The sequence below is a fragment of the Symphalangus syndactylus genome, chromosome 16 (genome assembly GCF_028878055.3).
Source record: "Symphalangus syndactylus isolate Jambi chromosome 16, NHGRI_mSymSyn1-v2.1_pri, whole genome shotgun sequence".
Lineage (NCBI taxonomy): Eukaryota > Metazoa > Chordata > Mammalia > Primates > Hylobatidae > Symphalangus > Symphalangus syndactylus.
This window is the reverse complement of record NC_072438.2, coordinates 54,112,839-54,134,400: the sequence shown is the minus strand read 5'-3', so window position 1 is coordinate 54,134,400 and position 21,562 is coordinate 54,112,839. Positions and strand designations below refer to the sequence as shown.

The 21,562-nt window shown below is 38.8% G+C and overlaps 1 protein-coding gene across 9 annotated transcripts in view; it reads right to left on the bottom strand.

Annotated features, from left to right (window-relative positions):
* Nucleotides 1-21,562, bottom strand: part of ATP10D (ATPase phospholipid transporting 10D (putative)) — a 110,377-nt gene that overhangs the window by 32,958 nt on the left and 55,857 nt on the right. For all 9 annotated transcript variants that reach the window (XR_008651819.2, XM_055246555.2, XM_055246556.2 and 6 more), the window contains 5 exons: nt 14,314-14,552; nt 6,283-6,471; nt 2,914-3,523; nt 2,160-2,266; nt 82-208 (listed from right to left, as the gene is read on the bottom strand). Coding sequence is in view for 8 of the 9 variants with exons in the window: in XM_055246555.2 (XP_055102530.1) it covers nt 82-208; nt 2,160-2,266; nt 2,914-3,523; nt 6,283-6,471; nt 14,314-14,552 (1,272 nt within the window). In the remaining variant the exon portion in view is untranslated. The remainder of the gene's footprint in view (nt 1-81; nt 209-2,159; nt 2,267-2,913; nt 3,524-6,282; nt 6,472-14,313; nt 14,553-21,562) is intronic.

Sequence of the window (21,562 nt, the reverse complement as noted above, 5' to 3'; positions counted from 1 at the left end):
GGAAGAAAAAATAATCTTATTCAGAGATATCCAGTGTTTTTCAAAATCCTCCATTCAGGCAATACAACATAATTCACCTACCAAGTAATGTAAGTTTGTTCTCCAACCTTATGGCAGATTCAAGTAGTAATTCTTCCCTGTTGTCAATGCTGGTTTCAGCTAAAAAATGATTCCTCAGCCACTCTGCATATTCAGTGTCACTCATGACCTATGGGAAGAATTAAAAGAGAGGTATGAAGCAAGCCATATGATCTTGTGGGAATACCAGGACTGATCTCTGGCAAAATATCAAACCATCAACTTGTTTTACGTATTCCTCCCTCTGGGCACAGCCATGTCAGATCCATATCCTCACATCACCTGGACACTAGCTTCCCAAACTCTGTGGTCAGACTAGTGCAACAGTGATGATGGATGACCCTTTAACTCAGCATCTCTGGAAATTCTAGGCATCATATATGATGAAAGTGGGTTAATGTCTTTAATTAAATCAGAAAGCATGCAGTTAGGAGTGGTCTCCAATTGACAGTTAATTCCAGTTTGATTCTAATGGTGCAGTTGAGAAAGCGGCATCAGGGCTGTTTAGTTTGAAGGATTCTGTAACCAGCAGCACCTTTCACATCTTTTGATGGTTTTTTTTTTTTTTTTTGGTTTTGTTTTGTTTTGTTTTGTTTTGTTTTTGTTTTTGAGACACAGTCTCGCTCTGGTGCAGGCTGGAGTGCAGTGGCATGATCTTGGCTGACTACAAGCTCTGCCTCCCAGGTTCAAGCCATTCTCCTTTGATGGCTATTTTATGTGGTTAATGAATGGTAAAAAGAGAAGGGCCCTATGGGTGAAACAAGTCTTATTCCAAACAAAAATTAAATGAAATTCCTGGAGAATTGATCAATGATATATTTTCCTTTGTCTTTAGGTTGCCATAGAAGGAGAAATCTACATTTCAGTTTTTATAAAGCAGAGTGGAGTAAAGTGGATGAGGCAATTCCCCTCTCTGTCTACTTATTCTTGCCCACAGGTCATTCGATTTGAGAGAATCTGACACCTGTTGGGCTACATTTTAATCAAGGGCAGGATCATTCAATTGAAAAGGCAGAGTTGGTTTGATCTTGAACTCTCCATTCTTCCTTTAACTGTGTGTGGGGCAGGCTTTTTGTTTTGGGTTTTGTTTTTGTTTTGAGACGGAGTTTTGCTCTGTCATCCAGGCTGGAGTGCAGTGGCGCAATCTCAGTTCACTGCAACCTCTGCCTCCCAGGTTCAAGCAATTCTCCTGTATCAGCCTCCTGAGTAGCTGGGATTACAGGCATGCACCACCAGATCTGGCTAATTTTTGTGTTTTTAGTAGAGACGGGGTTTCACCATGTTAGCCAGGCTGATCTTGAACTCCTGACCTCAGGTGATCCACCTGCTTCAGCCTCCTTATTACGGGCATGAGCTACTGTGCCCAGCCATCAGACTTTTGATTCCTTATGAAGCTGGTTGACTGAGTTCCTTGGGGTCTACAACAGATCCCACTTTCCCTAATGCAGCTCCCACGAACTAAACCTTGGGTAAGAAATGAAAAGTTCCGGTGAGAACATCCCTCAAATAATTTATTGGAGCTCCATCTTCTTTCTTACTAAACTTTTGTTTAGAAAGGATATGCTATGTACCAAAATCATTCTCAATAAAGAATAATCAATACTGAGATAATATCCAGGATATTTACCTGGATTTACATATAAAGACTTACGGGCACACAAGAAAAGAGTATTAAGAACTTATAATGAAAAAATTAAGGCTGATCTGTGCCCTCATTCTTTCCAAAGCAGATTTAATGCTGTAAGACAGAGCGATCAACATTTTCAAAGTCCTGGGAGAAAGAAAGTAAGATCCAGAGATTTTTGCTCCCAGCCAAACAACCGTTTACATATAAAGGCACTCACACACACATTGAAACATGCAAGAACTTAGAGAATGTAACTTTCAGGGATCCTTGTAGCAAAATACTTCGAACAAACTTCAACCAACCAATATATGGAACAGAGAAGGTAAAAAGAGAGCCAGTGTCCAGGGAACCTTCCCCAGTGCCTGGATTAGGGTTTGCTACATGCTGGTTTTCAGTCAATGATAGTTAAACAAGGGAAAAAACAAAAAAGATGGAGCGCACTAAGCAGTCTCACCTTCTTTGCTATACATAAAGTACGAAGACCTTGTTTGGCATAGTCATCCAAGTGCTTCTGGGTTTTCTCTCTTATTATCATCTGCTGTTTTTCCAGACTTGCTCCATCTGAAATAATGGACAAGACGCTTGAGTTCCTACCAGTCTGCCAAATTACAGAAATACTGTTTAAAACAGTAATAGTTTAATCCATACTAAACAAACAAAAAAGCCTTCTGGTTTTGAATCCCAAATGGGTATCTGTAAAAGGGACCACTCAGAATAAATCTTTCCCTCGTTTCTTTCCCCTTGGGCAGAGGAAAGTACAAGAACCTGATACAAACACTGTTCCCAAATCATCAATAACGACAGTAACATAACTATAATGCTGCTAGCTGACATTTATTGGGCACTTTCCATTTGCTAGGCACTTGGCCAAAGGCTCTTCATACATTTTGCATATAGTATGTCATTAAACCTTTCAGGAACCTGTAAAGGAGATACTCTAAGACCCATTGAGTTGAAGACTTAGGCACAGAATAGTCAGCTAACTTTATCAAGACCCAGCTAATGATGGAGTTCACATTTGAACTCAGATCTGGGTAGCCCCAAAACTTACTTGCTTTCCCATCAAATCCTAGGCAGCTTCCCCCTACTTCACCAAATGCGATTAGTCCCCAAATATCTATTTCTTTGCCTTTATAAAGCCATCAAGTATGGTCTTTTAATCTCTGAGCTTTTCAAATCACTACTATTTCACTTTTGTATAAACTTACCTGGGGAAGCCACTGACAGTAACTCCATGATCACAGAATCAGCGCCCTTCGTATACACCACAACTTGATTGGAAAGGGGGTGCCGGACCACAACAGACATTCTTTTTCTTACTGAGTCAAAGGGCAGGATGTGTAGGAGTTGAAATGTTAATGGTCCCAAAGCAGCAAAGTCCACCATGACCTGCTCTGGTGTCCGAGACTGTAAAGTGCATTGGTAAGCCCTGGCGGCATACACTAAGGCTGCTTCATCTGGGCTCTCGGCCTCATAACACAGGTTGCAAGCCAATGGCTGTCCAGGGAGGGACTCTGCCTTGCCATTCACGAGGCCTGCATCACCGTGTTGTTTCTCTGTTTCTGTGCAGCAGGCTGAGCTACTGGAGCACTGGGGGCTCTCGCACACCTGGGAGACCTCTTCCTCCACAGGTGAAGCTGGTTTCATTCGACTAAAAAGAGGGAGTTTGCTCACAAAGGTGTTTGGAACTCCAGAAGATGGCTCCTTCCCACTGTTAAGCGATGGCGAACTTGATCTTCGGACAGACCATCTCTGGAAAAGACTTTTAATCTCTTCCAAAGACTTAATGGGCAACCCCCCCAGTGAAGGGTGTCTGATCTATGAAAGACAATTTAGAAAGGTTTCAATACAGTCAAAAGCAGTTTATAACAACTTTGAAGGCAAACTGGAAATAAATTAAATATAAAAAGAGTTACCACTCACTTAAATAGCTAGCAGCCCATTCCCTATTTACAACCGCCATGGAAAATATTAATACAAATAAAAATTTGTTTTTTAATAAATATTCAGATAATTTGATTTTTATTAATATTTTTAATATTTATGTAATACTTTGCTAATATTTTAATAATATTAAAATGAATGACATACATTTCTACAATCATTTAGAAAGAAATTTGACAACTGATAATAAAAGACATAAAATGTTAATATTGCTAGCAGTGGACATCCTTCAGCAATTTTTTTTCTAAAGAAATAACTCGAAATACAGGAATTCCATAATCTTAATTGTGTGTATCCTAACCATAACAATTTTAAAATTATAAGCAAATTAAGTATTCAGTAACAGCAAAATAGACACATCTTGAAAGGTTATATAACATTTAAAAATAAAGCTTATAAAGTCTATAGGGCAATACTGAAAAAGCTATGAGACTAGTGTAAAAAAAGTAACAAGTAGTAATATATATAACAAAAACACCAGAAGAAAGCAAATCAAAAGATTAACAAAATGTATTTTTCTCTTTTATTTTCCAGATTCTACAAAAGTTTGTTACTTTGAATTTTCTTTTAAATGGACCAGTAAGCAAAGTAGCTTCATCAAGAAGAGTTATCAATATCATAATGTGGATTTGAATTTCTGTTTTCATAGAACTTTTTCTTATTTGTACCCTGGTTTCTCTTAAATCTTAACTTTTATCAGTGATTAAACCGAGAAATTCACATTAATCATGGAAGGCCAGTTAACTGGATGGAAAAATTTTCTCATTCAGAAATGCTCAATAAATGAAAAAGGTTTCCTCTAAAAATAACTAATTTTATAATAATTTGAAGGTCTTATGCCAGTTGATTTTCAAACTTATCAGCAACTCAGAAATGAAGAGTAAAACGCAATCACAGATGAGGTTCCTGTACCTCACATGAATGCTGATTAGCTACTTATTCACTGCCCTTCTATCATTACTTTGAAATACCATGAGGCTTAGACTCTCATATGCTTCAGAGATTTTCTTTCAAGCAGTAGAATATTATATTCTTTAAGAATAAGGCAATAATATTTCTTAAAAGGAGAACACCAAAAGATGCTTACTTTGGAAACAGATGTATTAGAAAAATATTTTTGGGAGAAAAGAATAGCCTTTGTTATGTAACTGCACAATCACTTTTTCAAAGAGCAACTTCCTAGGCAAAGCCTTGTAAAAATACAGTTCCTGATGAAGCTCAACTTAATTGGAAGGAAATTGTTTTTATGTTAAAGTTGACCACCTCTGAAGCTGCCAAAAGAAAATGGTCTGATGGAAAATTAAATTGAATTGGGTTGTGCTGCAAATTGAATTTTAAGTGAGTAAAAGGTGAGATAGTTATACACAAGGAGGCTAGCACAGTAAGTGGTGAATCATCAGCCCGTTAAACAAGTTTTCCTCCTCATTGAAAATGAATTTTCTATGAATTCTAAGCTACAGATAGACTTTAAAAATCTAGCTTTTTTTGGCCAGGTGTGGTGGCTCATGCTTGTAATCCCAGCACTCTGGGAGGCTGAGACAGGCGGATCACCTGAGGTCAGGAGTTCAAGATCAGCCTGGCCAACATGGTGAAACCCTGTCTCTACTAAAACTACAAAAATTAGCCAGGCGTGGTTGTGGGTGCCTATAATCTCGGCTACTCAGGAGGCTGAGGCAGGAGAATTGCTGGAACCTGGAGGCAGAGGTTGCAGTGAGCTGAGATCATGCCACTGCACTCCAGCCTGGGAGACAGGGTAAGACTCTGTCTCCAAGAAAAAAAAAAAGAAAGAAAGAAAGAAAGAAAGAAAGAAAGAAAAAAATTCTCAAACATGATATTGAATCCAATACTGTATATTTTGCTTGATACAGTACGTATGATGTTGGAGGTCTCAGAAGTCTCAAAGAAAGCTTCAATTTGGCAAATAAACTAAAGCAAAATGAACTGCTCTCATCACTACCCTCTTAGAGGCAAACAATATAGTAGCACTTAGCTGTATTTCCTAGGTTCACATTCCACCTCCCCAACAAACCGGTTTTGTGACCCTGGGTACATTACTTAGTGTCATCTGTAAAATGGAGAATAGTAGGGTAATAGCATCTAACTCAGAGGATGGTTAGGAGGATTCAACTTGTTAATACCAATAAATCACTTAGACCAGCGGTCCTCAACCTTTTTGGCACCAGGGATCAGTTTTGTGAAGACAATTCTCCACGGATGGGTTGGGTGGGACCTCAGATCATCAGGCATTAGATTCTCATACGGACGGCACAACCTAGATCCCTCGTGTATGCAGTTCATAATAGGGTTCACGTTCCTATGAGAATCTAATGCTGCTCCTGATCTGACAGGAGGCGGGGCTCAGGCAGTAAGGCTCACTGGCCCTCTCCTCCCCTCCTGCTATGCAGACTGGTTCCTAACAGGCCACAGACTGTTACCAGTCTGCAACCAAGGGGGTTGGGGACCCATGACATAGACCATGGTAAGTGCAGAGCACAGGGCAAATGCTGAATCAATGTTATACAGCTGCTATTATTTATCATTTTTATCCATATATTAAGCTCAGTACAGATCCATTTAAACCCAAAATTCTCTTCTGGAAAGTGACCCTTGTTTGCATTACAGAACTTACTCACCTTTTGTCGGGGTTGGTTAGGAGCAGAAACCACTACTGTGTTGCAGATTGCCAATGCAATGAAGAAGTCGATGATGTACAAAGTTTCCAGTGGTGGATTTTGGATGGTCTCATCTAGTGGCATAAAGAGCCGAGGTGTAACCTGACTAAATTTGTCTAAAAGCCTGGTGTCTGGTACCACATTTGTTTCCTGAAGATCCAATAAGACAGTGTGTTGTTATAAGAAGTATATAAAAATTAGTTTTAAATCAACATGAGAAATAACTTGTATAGCCAGGATCTAAATGAATCATGAGATGGTAAACTTTATTTTTCTAAAAACAATTTTAATGTATATCGTGTCATGGGAAGTGAGAATAGGAAAATAAAAGATATAAAAACAAATGGATAATCCAGAATGCACATTATTGATGGAGACTATCTAAACATTAAACTAAACAAGAGTTTAGTTTTCACCAAATCTAGTTGACTGTTTTCTCATTTTGAAATACATAATAGCAGAGGTAGATTTTATTGAGAACAGAATTCTACCTTGGTCATAGATTTATTCACCATCACTTGATGAATACTAACTCTTAAACTTTGGGCATTATTCATACCATGTTATTGCAACAAAATATTTTATGGCTCAAGTTACTACTATTATAAAAAACAACTCTCCAAAAATAAAAATGATTATAAGCAGGCTAACATATTTTATCAGCATTTTCAAGTAATACAAGACATTAACAAGGATTCTTCCAGATTTCTGATCACCACATACATTTGGCAACTATGCTTTCTTCTCAGTACAGGTTTGCTCTAAGAAGTTGTTATTGAAAAAAAGTACTCCCTTTTGTTTGACACAGTGCTTCTCACACTTATGTGAGAGTACTAGTTTTGACAAAATAATGTTGCAGTAGAAATCTAAGTATAATCCAGTAACATATAGTTAATTGCTTTAGAAATTTCTCAGCTGAGTCAAAGGAGGAACTACATGCTCAGAATCAAGGTTGTACAAAAGCACCATTGTATTCTAAGAGTCCTAGAGGCAGCTGGCCTGGAAAGCACACTGACTGCAGGAAATCCAGGAGAGGAGATTTAGAGAAAAGAGTAAAATATAAGGATGTATGACATGGACTCAGAAGATTATGGCTTGCACTTAACGCTTAAAAGTTTGGTGAGAGTTAGCATAGGTTTAATAAGAAGAGAGCATGGGATGGAAACCACATGGGTTTAGGTTCAGGTCTTAGCTCCACTGCATACTAACTGGAGGTCTTGGGCAGCTTACTTAACCTCCTTTTCCTCTTCTGTCTAATGGTAAAAATAACACTTACCTCCCAGGTGGCTGTACAAAGTAAATGAGATAATGACTAAGATGAGACCAGTAGAACAGGAACCTAAGTCATTTAATGTTCCTTTTCCTTCTTTCTTTCTCAAATGACACACTCACCTTCAGACAGGTTAGCAGTCTCATCTGGCTTCCAGACTCACCAAGTTACCTGCTGTCAAAAAGCATTGCTAAGTTTCTATCTAAATTCATTAATTCTACTGGCTTGTGCTACTTGACTTAGCAAAATTTGAATCTTATTCAGTTTGATGGAGTTCATAGCCATTCATGAGCTGATGGCTATTAATTAGTAAGTTGGTCACATTCTCTCATGAGTCTCACATATATAGTAACTCTAAGCTGGCACTTGTTCTAGACCCTCAGTTACTCAGGGAACAACCCTGGCCTCAAGAACCTCCTTGCCAAAGTCAGTAGAAGAAAGTGGTAAAGTTGGAAAGGGTTATTTATTTGGTCAATGAAGAGATGCCTGGGAAGTTTGTTGATGGTATTTTACCAAGGCCTATGATTATGCTCTTGTCTAGTGCTTGTGAGATTCCACAGGTCAGGGCGGTATTTCCAGTGGCATCCTTTTCTGAATGTTAACATGGAATAAGCAAAAAATTAACAAAGGGTTCTATATTGGAATAAGTTTAAGAAATGTTTAAACAAGCTTTTTAATTTCAGCATTTCTCAGAGAGTTTAATGGGTATTAGGAATCTCCAAGAAGAGGCTAGTACGTACAGGCTTTCCAAATTCTATTTTTTAGAGACTTCTTTTATAGAAGACATTGGGGACTGAGTCAGAGACCACAGAAGCTAATAGTGATTTCATTGTATCAATGATCTCAGCAATTATTTGCCTAATAATTGGTTCAGAACATAAGGATTATCTTGCATTCTGAAGTCAATCTAACATTGATGAAAGGTTTGCAACTTCTGCATTTGTGACAAATGCTATTTACCATGGTCTAAATGTTTGTGTCTCCTCAAAATTCGTATGCTGAAATCCTAACCCACAAGGTGATGGTATTAGGAAGTAGGGCCCTTTGGGGAAGATTAGGTTATGAGGGCAGTGACTTCATGAATGGGATTAAAGTCCTTATAAAACAGGTTCCAGGGAGCTTGTCCACCATATGAAGACACAGTAAAGATGGTACTGTTTTTATGAACCAGGAAGCAGGCCCTCACCTGACCCCAAATCTGCTGGCTCCTTGAACTTGGACTTTCCAGCCTCTAGATCTGTGAAAAATAAATTTCTGTGGTTTATAAGCTACCCAGTTTATGGTATTTCATTCTGGTAGTCTGAATGGACTAAGACACTATTTAATGTAATGTAATGTAGTCAATGTAATATGTCATTCAGGGAATCTGATGACTGCATGACTGAAAGGCTGTACTGTGGCCATGACATCAGAGGTAATACTGAAGTTGGCCCAAGCTGGAGGTGAGTGGGAACAGTGTGTGAAAGTGGGGTTGTGTGGCTCTGTTCAGCAAAACTGTGCTGAGAAGTATTGTCAAAATAAAGTGGGAAAAATCTAGAAAGTCAGGACCATAAAGATGTTGAAAAGCACCATAAAACAATATACATAAAAGAGCCCAGAAGATTTAAGGAAAGGTGTACACACAAAGAAGCTTCAGGCATGGCTCATTCTTCTACTTTAGTTGGTCCCACCAAAATAAGTTAATTTCTAGTGACTAAGAAGTTAGTCACTGAATTAAGATGAAGATATAGAGTCACCACATGCGATTCTTATCTACAGGACTGTATCCGTAGCTGTTTCTCCCAAGATCCAAATCTTCCTTATTGAGACCCAGGATTACATTATTAACTTTTGCTCTTTTGTCAGTGATGGATGGCTTCTGCCTTCTCTGGATGCCTGTTAACTTCAGAACCAGACTCAAACCATCTTGCTTTAAATAATTTCTTACATAGGTATGGAATCTCTCCCCAGAGAATTTGGAAGGCCCATTAAAGTAAGGACCACATCTTATTGATCTTTGGATCCCTAACTCAGTACTTGACACATGGATAAGCAATAAAAGTGTATTGTCATATGTTACTATAATTTGCTAATCTCATATCCCATAAGGAAAGAGAGGGAGAAATAACCAGATGAAGAAAGATGTCACTCTTTGGAAAATAAACACGTATTACCTCCCACTGGGCTCAAGTAGATATCTTTTTAAAATTCAAGAAAATTTTTACTTCACATGAGAGCACAGATTACAGAGTATGAGAGTATGATGCAGAGAGCTTCTTATAATGTAAACAAAGCCTTATTTGGTTTCCTGGTGAGAGTCTAGTATCTTTGTCCTAATCTTGCATGGTATCTGCCTATCTCAAATTTTAGATTTACCCTCATAATTCCTATTATGCCTTCCTATTGAGAGACAGGACTAGCTGGATTTCCTAGGCTAAGAATCCCTAAGCCTAGCTGGGAAGGTGACTGCTTCCACCTTTAAACACGGAGCTTGCAACTTAGCTCACACTCGACCAATCAGATAGTAAGGAGAGCTCACTAAAATGCTAATTAGGCAAAAACAGGAGGTAAAGAAATAGCCAATCATCTGTTGCCTGAGAGCACAGTGGGAGGGACAATGATAGGGATATAAACCCAGGCATTCGAGCAGGCAACGGCTACCCTCTTTGTGTCCCCTCCCTTTGTATGGGAGCTCTGTTTTCACTCTATTTCACTCTATTAAATCTTGCAGCTGCACTCTTCTGGTCCGTGTTTGTTATGGCTCGAGATGAGCTTTCGCTCGCTGTCCACCACTGCTGCTTGCCACCATCGCAGACCCGCCGCTGACTTCCACCCCTGCGGATCCTGCAAGGTGTCTGCTGTGCTCCTGATCCAGTGAGGCGCCCATTGCCGCTTGCCATTGTTCCTGCATGGCTAAGTGCCTGGGTTCGTCCTAATCGAGCTGAACATTAGTCACTGGGTTCCATGGTTCTCTTCTGTGACCCATGGCTTCTAATAGAGCTATAACACTCACTGCATGGCCCAAGATTCCATTCCTTGTAATCTGTGAGGCCAAGAACCCCAGGTCAGAGAACACGAGGCTTGCCACCATCTTGGAAGTGGCCCGCCACCATTTTGGAAGCTGCACGCTACCATCTTGGGAGCTCTGGGAGCAAGGACCGCCCCCTCCTCTCCCCCATGACATTACTAAGTTGTAACTTTCACATTCAGGTTTACTCCTTTCTTTTTTTTCTCTCTGTCCTCTATTTAAATTCAAATTAACAAGTAAAAACTGGCCAAAACTCCCTTTGCCCTCTAATAGTGTTTGTTGAATCTTTTGAATGGCTTTCATATAATTTAAATGTTAAATTTGTTTTAAAACAAAGAGAAGCAGCAGCCCACTATAATTGTTTATGCAAAACTTTAAAAACCCAAGGTTTAGTAATGGACAAAGACACTCTAGATGGGACATAAAGTTGACCAAGGAGCTCTAATACTGTTCTTCACTCCTCCCCTAGTTCCAACTGTACCCGAGGTTTTTCATTTCATTGCCAGATGCCACTCTACTCATTTTAAGGGTTCACCACTCCACCACTGCAACTTTGGCTTAAGAGTGGACACAAATATCTTCTATTGCCACCATCCCCTCCCCACTGATTCCTAAACAACACAGTCCTGAAAAAAAAAAAAAAGCAAAGGTCAATAACCACATGCTGACAATTCCTCCTGCACACCATGTTCTCCCTTGGCCTTGTGGTTCTGACTGCATGTACCACGTGCTGTCAGCTCCAAATGCCTTTCCTTCCTTTTCCAATCTGTGAACCTCTCTCTACTCATTAGTTTAATCCTAACTCAAGTTGTAGCTCTTCCGGGCAGACTTTCTTGATCCTTCTTCACTCCCTTAGAGCTGATCACTCCCTTCTTCGTGACCTTACTATACTTTGGATTAACTACTATGACTACATCTTTAATACAGGTTTATAATTATTCATTTATATGTCTATCTTCTCTACCTAGAACAAAACTGAAGGCTGAAGCCATGTTTTATTCACTTTATATCCCCGTCCAGTATTGTGCCATGACTTCCATTAATTCATTAATAAATTCATTATCCCATAAATATTTATTGCTAATCTGTGGTGCCAGGCACCCCTGAAGGTAAGAGGAGTGATAGAACAGACAGGATCCTGGCTTACATGGAACTCACATTCTACCTGGGAGGAGACAGTAGATCCAAAACTATCCCAACAGCAAATAAATAAGATGCCTTTATATTGAGACAGAGAGAGACAAGGGAGAGATGGAATGTACTTGGGACTGGGTGGCAGAGAAGGCTTCACTGAGAAGGTATTTGAGCTAAGGCTCAATGACAGAAAGGAGACAGCTATACAAAGATCTAAGAGAAGAGCATTTCATGTAGAATAAACAGTATGCTTGTTGAATGAAAAGCTCCAGAAGATTAAAGACACATAAACATACGGGCTTACAAAGTAAAGGTTTCTATTTCTAAAACAGATACTATGAACCCAGGACTCATAGGCCTCAGTGACATTCTAATGCCCAAAGGCTGGTACATCTTCATCAGTACCCTGCCTAGCATCCTCACTTGCTGGCTCATAACTCGCCTCCTTTGAAGGGTGCCATCTTACAACCTTCCACTTTTAGACATCACAATTCTCAGAATGCCCTCAAGCTGGTTCTTAACCTGGGCGCCATAGATCGGCTTTTAGAATTTTATATGATATATTTACAGATGCTCAATTTTCAGATCAAAGATTATGTAGTTTTCTCAAAATAATCTTTAGTCTTCAAAAAGGATAAAATCAATTTGCTTAGACCAAGATTGGGAAATAATCTTATATATTGAGGAAGACCATGACCTAGTTATTCTATATATTAGGGGTATGGTTTTGCAAAACACAAACAAAACAAGGACAACAATAACAGCAGCACAAGAGCATCCATATAATCAGCAATGACATTGGAGTATAAGGCAAATGAAAAGAAAATGGCCCAGATGAAAAGACAGCCTGGTAAGTAGCTTCCCTCAACAACCTTTAAAAGTATTTTATTGAGAATGGACATGCCAGCCATTGTGCTAGATGTTGATTCAAGATGGATAAATCCTTCTCTCACGGAGTTAATGGTGGATTGCCAGAGGCAGAAATAAGACCAATGCCATGTGGATGAAGGGACGGAGGGATGATGTAAACAGAGCTCGGACACTGAAAGAAGAGAATCTGAGAAGTCTTCAGAAAAAGGTGATAATTTAGTTCTTAAAGAAATAAATATTTCACCAGATTTGATGGATAGAGGTAGTATGTGAAGAGAGAATATATTTTAGACACGGTAAATTTATCTATAAAGGGACAAAGACTTTAAACTAAGAAATAACCAATCATTTGTTCCACGAATAGGGTGAGGTTTGATCAAGAAACCAATAAGGTGTGGCACAGAGCCACCTTATTACCAAACTGTGCTGCTTCTGTCTAAACAAGAGCCAACATGTTCTTACTTTCAGGTGGATGGAAAATGAAAAAGTTCAATACAAGGATAGATAAAAAGATATAATAGAAGAAAATATATTGATAGAAAAATAGAAGAAAAATATATTTCTGATATGAGTTTACAATGAGTACACAGAACGAACTGTGTACATTCCTTTCTTCTTCCATTTCAAAAGTTGGAGAAATATTAAGTCTTGGAATCACTTGACATACAGCTAAGATGTAATATAATAGTTTTTATATTAGTGCCACAGAAATGAGCTGGACTGAAATGATCACTCCAGTTGCTGTGATTATGCATTTGTTGACAATTTGAGAAGAGCCAGGATCCTGGGAAGCTCAAGGCCTTCCCAGGACAAATGAGACCGCAGGGGTCTACTCATATCATGTCTCTACTGTGAAAACCATATGATAAATTCAATGTAGAAACACAAAGCTTCCCCAAAGCTGGTTTATTCTTGTTATGTCACCTATTTTGTAGGTATTATCAGTCTGATGGCTGGGAAATCTTCATCTTGGTAAAACACGAGGCTTAATAAAATGTAAAAGGCAGAGAAGGAAATTGAACTTTTATACAGGTAATTTTAAATACAGCAAAACTTTGATTTCTAATTTTTTTCACACATCCTTTCCCTCTTTTTCCCATCATCTACATGGTCCTCTAGTTTTTCTGGAGTAAAATGGATTTGCTAATGGATGTGACTAGACAGTTCCTGACACTTCCCACTGGAACTCATGAATACATTCTGTTGAGCTCTGAAATTGATGTATTAGAAAATGACCTTCTGGAGCCAGGAATAGGGAAAAACCACAAGTTTGGTGGGATTTGGGAGATTACAGAGCAATAAAAAGGCCTTCAATGTACCACATGGCCTATGAATGTCCCTATCAATTAACACATGCTTATCTGACTACGAGATAACTCTGGTAAGCTTTGCTGGTTCTGAGAGTGCGCCATGATTCTTAAACCAAGGCAGCCTTCTTCAGGCTCACACATCATCAGCCCCGACCAGAAATATTCTATTTTTTTTTTCAGAAATGGTATAGTACCTCTCAACTTTTATTTTTTAAAAGTAGGCTAGTGTGATATTGTTTGTTTATATTTCTAATTATGTGTGGTGATCTTGCTGAGCTGCAATCATGTAGTCTCTTCTAAGGTAGAAAAGACAACAGAGTTTGACTCTGTCATAATTACAAGGCTGTTCTTTCATCATACATTGTGGATGTGCAAGATTCTAGTCATGCATTCATACTTACAATGGGGCTACTGAAAGCAGCCTGTCTGGAATGAGGCACTTCACTGGCTCCTTCTCCACTTCCTAGAGTAAAAGAGCTCCCAGCAAGATGATTCGAGGGCTTATTTCCCAAAGGCCCATTATGAACTGCCCTGCAGCTGGGGGCTTTCGGTTTTGCCATATTGCTGAGGGAACCGCTGACTGTGTCTGTAAAATCTTCATCTTCAGAGACAGCTTCCTGATAGGACTCCAACCTCCTGGCTGTGGGATAAAAAGCACACTGTGTCAACATCTGAGAAGAACCACTTGTAAGTTGAATATATCAGGCAGTTACTTAAGCAGCTATTTCACACCATCTCCTCCCCTTTCAAACCTGGCTGCCAAGGCCTACCTCCCATAGCCTTGGTCAATGAACTTACCTTATACCTCACTGAGAAGCAATCAGATCAAAATTCCCTTCTTTTTCCATCATCAAATCTACCAACTTATCTGCATCGGCACTCATACTCTCAGCCTTTTCTCCTCCTACTGTGGACAAAGCATCTCTCTTTGTTTCAGACACGAAATTCTCCACTTGTCATCTGAATCTCACCTCTCTGAACTCAATGACTTCACCCTTACAATTCTTCCCTCTTTCACTGACACCAATCTCTCTTTAAGTAATTTCATGGCTTTCTGTCCCCATCTCTCCACTGACATTGCTCTTGTCAAGGTCACCAATGAGCTCCATGTTGTTAAATCCAATGATCACATCCATCCTTATCTTATGTGAACCCTTAGTAATATCCAACAGACTTAACCATTCTTTCCTTCTTGAAATGTCTCTTTTGGTTTCTCTAACATCACACCTAACTGTTTTTCCTCCTACTTCAATGACTGTTTCTTCTTAGTTTCTCCTGCTGTCTCTTCTTTTTAGTCCTCAAATACTGGAGAGCTGCAGAAGCTCCTTCCCTTCTCTACGTGCATCTCCCTTGGTGATCTCAACTGGTCCCATCTTTGAAATGACCTCACTGGGAAGTGAAGACTTCCCAGATCTGACCACACAATTTAAAATAGATCCTACCCCAAGACCTACCACCATCTACACATATATACCTTATTTATTTTATTTTTTGAATCATCCAGTAGAATACAATCTCCAAAAGGTCAGAGAATTCTGTCTGTTTTGCCAATATGATAATCTCAGACTTCAAAGCAGCAGTTGATACGTACTATCTTTGTAAATGAAACTTAACAACTTATGCAGTTACTTAAGCCAGAAATCTAGAATCCTCCTAATTTCCTATCTTCTTTCTTATTTTCAAAGTATCACTAACATCTGTCCTCCATACATCCAAAATATATCTCAAATAACTCTACTTCTCTCCATATCCATTACCTTAGTCCAAGCCACCATCATCTCTCAACTGGACCAGTGCAATAGTCTCATAACTGGTCTCCTTGCCCCTCTGCAATCCATTTTTCAAATAGTAGCTAGAGTGATCTTCCTAAAAGATAAAGCAGATCAGATCACTTCCTGCATAAAACACTCCAGTAGCTTTACAATTCACTTAGAATAAAATCTGGACTCCCTATCCTGGCTTAAATAACTCAAGATGATCAGAGTCCTGCTGACCTATCTAACTTCGCTTCTCTTTCTACATGCCCACTAAAATCCAGACTCGCTGGCCTTCTCTCTTTACTTTGAAAAGTAATAAGCTCACCCCTGCCTGAGGGCTTCTTTACTAGATGTTCCTTCTGACTGGAAGCCTTTCCTATGGAATTGCAAGATTATGTCATTCAGATCTAAGCCCCATGTCCCACTTAGAGAGGCCTTGCCTGACCCTCCAGTTCAAAGTGGCCATCCAATCATTTTATATTATACCACCTTATTTTAATTTTCTACCAAGTACTTATCACTAATTTTTTCTTGATTTAAAAAAGTAATATATTTGTGAATATTTTCTCTAATAGAAACTCTATGAGAGCAGGGGCCTTGTATGAATTTTTCAGCTTTGTATCCAGTGTCTGGAATATAGACCATCGATAAATACATGCTTGTTGGATTGCCAGTCATCTCTATTCAGCCTAACTCTAGCTACAGAATAAAGTATGGCTTCAGGTAAGTTATTCTACGAAGTGAAGAATGTTTGCACATTCTATTTTTTTATAATAGTTATTGTCTGTATTCTTTAAGGGCAAGGAGAGGCTAAGGGTCTATGTGGTGATCCTAGGTTCCAGTACCAACTCTTCCAAAGACTAAGTGGCTTTCAGCAAATCACTTGCTATTTCTGGGCCTTTGTTTTCAGAATGAAACATTTCAGAATGAACGATTTGGATTTGGTGACTTTAAGATCTTTCCCAGCTCTGAACTCAGGATTAAAAAACTCACTCAAAACCGCTCAACTACATGGAAACTGAACAACCTGCTCCTGAATGACTACTGGGTACATAATGAAATGAAGGCAGAAATAAAGATGTTCTTTGAAACCAACGAGAACAAAGACACAACATACCAGAATCTCTGGGACACATTCAAAGCAGTGTGTAGAGGGAAATTTATAGTACTAAATGCCCACAAGAGAAAGCAGGAAAGATCCAAAATTGACACCCTAACATCACAATTAAAAGAACTAGAAAAGCAAGAGCAAACACATTCAAAAGCTAGCAGAAGGCTAGAAATAACTAAAATCAGAGCAGAACTGAAGGAAATAGAGACACAAAAAACCCTTCAAAAAATTAATGAATCCAGGAGCTGGTTTTTTGAGAAGATCAACAAAATTGATAGACCGCTAGCAAGACTAATAAAGAAGAGAGAAGAATCAAATAGATGCAATAAAAAATGAAAAAGGGGATATCACCACCGATCCCACAGAAATACAATCTACCATCAGAGAATACTACAAACACCTCTATGCAAATAAACTAGAAAATCTAGAAGAAATGGATAAATTCCTCGACAAATACACCCTCCCAAGACTAAATCAGGAAGAAGTCGAATCTCTGAATAGACCAATAACAGGTTCTGAAATTGTGGCAATAATCAATAGCTTACCAACCAAAAAGAGTCCAGGACCTGATGGATTCACAGCTGAATTCTACCAGAGGTACAAGAAGGAACTGGTACCATTCCTTCTGAAACTATTCCAATTGATAGAAAAAGAGGGAATCCTCCCTAACACATTTTATGAAGCCAGCATCTTCCTGATACCAAAGCCAGGCAGAGACACAACCAAAAAAGAGAATTTTAGACCAATATCCTTAATGAACATTGATGCAAAAATCCTCAATAAAATACTGGCAAACCGAATCCAGCAGCACATCAAAAAGCTTATCCACCATGATCAAGTGGGCTTCATCCCTGGGATGCAAGGCTGGTTCAACATACGCAAATCAATAAATGTAATCCAGCATATAAACAGAACCAAAGACAAAAACCACATGATTATCTCAATAGATGCAGAAAAGGCCTTTGACAAAATTCAACAACCCTTCATGCTAAAAACTCTCAATAAATTAGGTATTGATGGGACGTATCTCAAAATAATAAGAGCTATATACGACAAACCCACAGCCAATATCATACTGAATGGGCAAAAACTGGAAGCATTCCCTCTGAAAACTGGCACAAGACAGGGATGCCCTCTCTCACCACTCCCATTCAACATAGTGCTGGAAGTTCTGGCCAGAGCAATCAGGCAGGAGAAGGAAATAAAGGGTATTCAATTAGGAAAAGAGGAAGTCAAATTGTCCCTGTTTGCAGATGACATGATTGTATATCTAGAAAATCCCATTGTCTCAGCCCAAAATCTCCTTAAGCTGATTAGCAACTTCAGCAAAGTCTCAGGATACAAAATCAATGTACAAAAATCACAAGCATTCTTGTACACCAATCACAGACAAACAGAGAGCCAAATCATGAGTGAACTCCCATTCACAATTGCTTCAAAGAGAATAAAATATCTACGAATCCAACTTACAAGGGATGTGAAGGACCTCTTCAAGGAGAACTACAAACCACTGCTCAATGAAATAAAAGAGGATACAAACAAATGGAAGAACATTCCATGCTCATGGGTTGGAAGAATCAATATCGTGAAAATGGCCATACTGCTCAAAGTAATTTATAGATTCAATGCCATCCCCATCAAGCTACCAATGACTTTCTTCACAGAATTGGAAAAAACTACTTTAAAGTTCATATGGAACCAAAAAAGAGCCCGCATCACCAAGTCAATTCTAAGCCAAAAGAACAAAGCTGGAGGCATCACGCTACCTGACTTCAAACTATACTACAAGGCTACAGTAACCAAAACAGCATGGTACTGGTACCACAACAGAGATATAGATCAATGGAACAGAACAGAGCCCTCAGAAATGATGCCGCATATCTACAACTGTCTGATCTTTGACAAACCTGACAAAAACAAGAAATGGGGAAAGGATTCCCTGTTTAATAAATGGTGCTGGGAAAACTGGCTAGCCATATGTAGAAAGCTGAAACTGGATCCCTTCCTTACACCTTATACAAAAATTAATTCAAGATGGATTAAAGACTTAAATGTTAGACCTAAAACCATTAAAATCCTACAAGAAAACCTAGGCAATACCATTCAGGCCATAGGCGTGGGCAAGGACTTCATGTCTAAAACACCAAAAGCAATGGCAACAAAAGCCAAAATTGACAAATGGGATCTAATTAAACTAAAGAGCTTCTGCACAGCAAAAGAAACTACCATCAGAGTGAACAGGCAACCTACAGAATGGGAGAAAATTTTTGCAACCTACTCATCTGACAAAGGGCTAATATCCAGAATCTACAATGAACTCAAACAAATTTACAAGAGAAAAACAAACAACCCCATCAAAAAGTGGGCAAAGGACATGAACAGACACTTCTCAAAAGAAGACATTTATGCAGCCAAAAAACACATGAAGAAATGCTCATCATCACTGGCCATCAGAGAAATGCAAATCAAAACCACAGTGAGATACCATCTCACACCAGTTAGAATGGCCATCATTAAAAAAGCAGGAAACAACAGGTGCTGGAGAGGATGTGGAGAAATAGGAACACTTCTACACTGTTGGTGGGACTGTAAACTAGTTCAACCATTGTGGAAGTCAGTGTGGCGATTCCTCAGGGATCTAGAACTAGAAATACCATTTGACCCAGCCATCCCATTACTGGGTATATACCCAAAGGTCTATAAATCATGCTGCTATAAAGACACATGCACACGTATGTTTATTGCGGCACTATTCACAATAGCAAAGAGTTGGAACCAACCCAAATGTCCAACAACGATAGACTGGATTAAGAAAATGTGGCAAATATACACCATGGAATACTATGCAGCCATAAAAAATGATGAGTTCATGTCCTTTGTAGGGACATGGATGAAACTGGAAATATCATTCTCAGTAAACTATCGCAAGGACAAAAAACCAAACACCGCATGTTCTCACTCATAGGTGGGAATTGAACAATGAGAACTCATGGACACAGGAAGGGGAACATCACATTCCGGGGACTGTTGTGGGGTTGGGGGAGGGGGGAGGGACAGCATTAGGAGATATACCTAATGCTAAATGACGAGTTAATGGGTGCAGGAAATCAACATGGCACATGGATACATATGTAACAAACCTGCACATTGTGCACATGTACCCTAAAACCTAAAGTATAATAAATAAATAAATAAATAAATTAAAAAAAAAAAAAAAAAAGATCTTTCCCAGCTCTGCAAGTCTCATATAATCTGCCTAAACAACACAGAATGTTTCCCAGTATGACCTTCCAGCTTCAAACACTGGTTTACATATTGTGTCCCAAAGATTCTGATCTCCTCCATTTTCATCTATGCCTTTGCTTGAAATATTCATTCTCGTCCTTTCTGTTTACATAAATACTGAACATCTTTAGAAGTTTAGTTCAAATGCCAGCTCCTCCACAAAGACCTCTGTAACTATACTGGCTCTTACTCATACCACTCATTGGGAATTTATAGATTACATGTGCAGAATGTACCAGGCATTTGCTTATGTACCAGGCACTTGCCTCATTTAATCACTGTATCTCAGCAGATGCTATTAATACCTGCATTTTACAAATAAGTAAACTTAAGTAATTTGCCGCATCTCACAAAAATGTTACAAATTAGTCTTAAAATCAGTTCTATTAGACACCACAGCCCCATGCTTTACTGTTTCTGAATCTACCTATATATGTTAAAAGGGCCAATTTTAAACACATGGCCAGTATCCCCTGCTTAATTTCAGTGAGTCCATGTTTTGTCATTTAAATAAAAATTTATTAGATGAATAATAAAGGAATGAATCAATAGACATGTGAATGCAATATTCCTAGTATTAAGGGAAAGTTGTGGGGTAGGGGGTTAATATTTTTTGAGGTCCTCCTTTTTTCATGCATGTGTGTGTGTGTGTGTGTGTGTATAATATATGTATACATATTCCCTTTTTATCTTCAAAATAATGCCATCAGGTAGAAACTAACACTGCCCACTCTGCAGCTGAGGAGATTAAGACCCAGAGAGATTAAGCAGTTTAACCATGGTTAAACAGCTAGTTATCGGTGGAGCTGGAAGTTCGATTTAGGTCTTCTGCCTCCAAAGCCAGCACACTGCCCACTAAATTATAGCTCCTCAGCAGTGATTTGTATATAAGAAGTTAGCTCAGTGGTTCTCCACATGGGATGAATTTGTCACCTGGGGGTTTGGCAATGGCTGTAGACACTTTTGCTTGTTATAACTGGGCGAAGTGTGCTGCTGGCATTCAGTGGGTGGAGGCCAAGGATACTTCTAAACATCTTACAATGCTCAGGACAGTCCCCCACAACAAAGATTACTCTAGCCCAAATAGTGCTGAGACTGATAAATCCTTGAGTAGCTCAAGGAATTTATTGGTGATGTAACACCATTTTAAAAATATTTTAAAAATACAGAAGTTTCCCCTTATTCACAGGGGATATGTTCCAAGACCCCCAGTGGATGTCTGCAACCATGGATAGTATTGAACTCTAAATATACTCTGTTTATTCATATACATACATACCTATGCTAAATGTTAACTTATAAATTAGGCATAGTAAAAGATTAACAATAAAATAATCATAAAATAGAACAATTATAACAATATACTGTAGTACAACTTATGTGAATGTGATCTCTCTTTCTCTCTCTCAAAATATCTTATCTTACTATACCAAAGGTAATTGAAACCGTGGAAAGTAAAACCACAGATAAGGGGGTAATACTGTACTTCAAAACACA